The sequence below is a fragment of the Myotis davidii genome, unplaced genomic scaffold, assembly GCF_000327345.1.
Source record: "Myotis davidii unplaced genomic scaffold, ASM32734v1 scaffold924, whole genome shotgun sequence".
Lineage (NCBI taxonomy): Eukaryota > Metazoa > Chordata > Mammalia > Chiroptera > Vespertilionidae > Myotis > Myotis davidii.
The window spans coordinates 216230-218911 of record NW_006294764.1 but is presented as its reverse complement, the minus strand read 5'-3'; the positions used below and the strand labels follow the sequence as shown (position 1 = coordinate 218911).

The 2682-nt window shown below is 37.4% G+C and overlaps 1 protein-coding gene across 8 annotated transcripts in view; it reads left to right on the top strand.

Annotated features, from left to right (window-relative positions):
* MAST2 (microtubule associated serine/threonine kinase 2) overlaps positions 1 to 2682 on the top strand; it is a 133995-nt gene that overhangs the window by 37991 nt on the left and 93322 nt on the right. For all 8 annotated transcript variants that reach the window (XM_015567514.1, XM_015567513.1, XM_015567512.1 and 5 more), the window contains one exon: positions 2154 to 2185. In XM_015567514.1, coding sequence (XP_015423000.1) covers positions 2154 to 2185 — 32 coding nt within the window. The remainder of the gene's footprint in view (positions 1 to 2153; positions 2186 to 2682) is intronic.

Sequence of the window (2682 nt, the reverse complement as noted above, 5' to 3'; positions counted from 1 at the left end):
GTTGGGAGATGGTTGAGGGAGGGACCATGGTGGCTTAGATTGCAGTACCAAGAACTAACAGGGTTTTTTATAACTCATTTAGTAGAAAAACTTAACAAAATTGAACTGAGAATCCTTAGAGTCTTTATCATACTTACTGTGGTATCATACATTTGCTATAGAAATTTTAATGTGTTTGATACATTTTTGGGGTGTTATACAATATATAATATGTATATGCTATTACTTTAAACCTCCCACTCCCGTCCAAGTTCTGATTTCTAAAACATGACTAAATCTAAGATTTTTGTTTAAAAGAGTGTAAGCATATAAAAAAAATAAAAATAAAAAAAATAAAAAATAAAAGAGTGTAAGCATATGTCTGTGGAGATAGTGGCAAATGGTTGTATTCTGGATGTATTTTAAAGTTAGAGCCATTTAAATTTCTGAGGAATGGTCTGTGGGGTTTATGAAAACAAACAAACAAAAACAAAAGAGTCCAGACATCCAGAGTTTTTGTCTGAACAACCAGAAGAATAGAATCACCATCATCTGAGATAGGGAAAGGCTGTGGATGGAGTTAGTGTTAGTGGAAAGAACAAGTTCAGTTTGGAGCATGTTGGATTTGAAATGTTGAGTAGAGTTTTAGTTATAAGTGTCAAGAATGTGTGAGACCGGTGTGGGAACAACTCTTACAGAATGTTGGTGCAGTTTGGGGGAGCAATTTCTGACTCTTTATGACTCAGCATTTCCACATCTAGAGTATACTTCTAAGAAAACTTTTTTACAAAATACATGTGCATGAGATAATAAATACAAGCATGTTTATAGGAGCATTATTTTGATGGAGAAGAAAAACATGGAAAGAAAATTAAGTTTCTACTTATTGGAGAATGGGTAAATAAATATTAGTGTATTTATAGATTGGATGACTGACTACTAAAAATTAATGAACTAAAGTGAAACACAGTTGAGCCTTGAACAGCACGGGTTTGAATTGCATGTTTCCACTTACATGTGGATTTTTTCCAATAAATAGACAGTTGGCTCTCTGTATCCCTGGGTTTTGCATCTGTAGATTCAACCAATTGTTACAGAAAATAGTATTTTCCATCCATGGAGATCCATGGATGTGGAGGGCCGATTGTATGCATTGTTCTATGTCATTTTATATAAGGGACTTGAGCATCCGTGGATTTTGGTAGCAGAGAATCCTGTAACTAATCTTCTGTGGAGACTGAGGAACAACTGTAATTTTTGGGGGGAGTCAGATGTTATACACAGATTTTTTTTACTATGGTTGGTTCCCCTAATCTCCACTTTGTTCAAGGGTCTAGAGTACATCCACATAGGGGAATCTCCCCAATTATAACGTTGATATCAACAGATCAATACATATACTTTGAAACTGTGTATATATAATTTTAAAACTATGTATAACTAATGAATATATATGTAATAAAATACAGGAACACATATAGAAAAGATAAACAAAAATTAAGAATAGCTGTTAAATGATGATTAGTGGAGATTTGGAAAGCAAGTCACAGGGACCCCAAATGTTTTTGTAAGGATTCTTTCTCATGCCAGTGGTACGTGTATTCATCTCTTTATTATTTTCTGTACATATTTATCTAAAATATCTTCTAATTAAAAAATAAATCAATTCATTCCTTTTATATCCCTCAAACTAATGGCATGAATCCTTTACAATTCATCAGCAGTTAATGGCTGGCCTAAGGAGTGCCTAGAAATCTATACTGGCGAGATGGTTCCATCTAGTGGGGAAAGTGTCGCAAGTATTCTAAGAGACATTCCTTTGGGGAAGGAAGAATAAAGAGGTGATACTTAAAACTGCACTAAAATTTAAGAGACAAAGGAAAAGGTTATCATTTAGAAATATTTAGTCTTTGCCATTATTAAAATAATACTATAAATCTCCTAGGACAGTGGTTGGCAAACTGGCCCCTTGAGTGTGGCTCTTCCACAAAATACCATGTGTGGGCGCGCACGTACAGTGCGATTGAAACTTCGTGGCCCATGCCATGGGGCCAAAGAGCTGCATGTGACTTGCGAGCCGCAGTTTGCCGACCACTGTCGTAGGACATTTAGTATAGACCTGTAGGACCAAGGTGGTTCCTTTTTATCTAACATGTTTGTGTTTTGTTTTTCAGAAGGAGTTGAGCCTTCCCAGAAGAGGCAGTTTGTAAGTAGATGATTATTACCATCAGTAGAGGCCCAGCGCATGAATTTGTGCACAAGTGGGGTCCGGCTGGCCTGCCCCAATGGGGGCCCATTGGGCCAGGCTGGCAGGGGGAGGGGCCACGGGCAGTGGTTGGAATGTTGTCCCATACACCAAAAGTTGGCAGGTCAATTCCTGGTCAGGGCACATACCTAGGTTGTGGGTTGGATTCCCTGTCAGGGCATGTGCAGGAAGCAATTGATCGATGTTCTCTCTTCTCTCTCTCTCTCTCTCTCTCTCTCTCTCTCTCTCTCTCTTCTCTCTCTCTTCCTCTCTCTCTCAAAAAAATCTATTAAAAAATTTTAAAGTCTATATGTAACAACTCAATGATATAAAATGAGTCATAAATAAATCCCTGTACTGGCTTGATTCTAGAATGGAATATAGTTGCAAAGAAGAGGACAGCAGTTATTTTATGATTAACTAAAGATCTGGTGCACTAATTTGTGCACGGGTGGGGG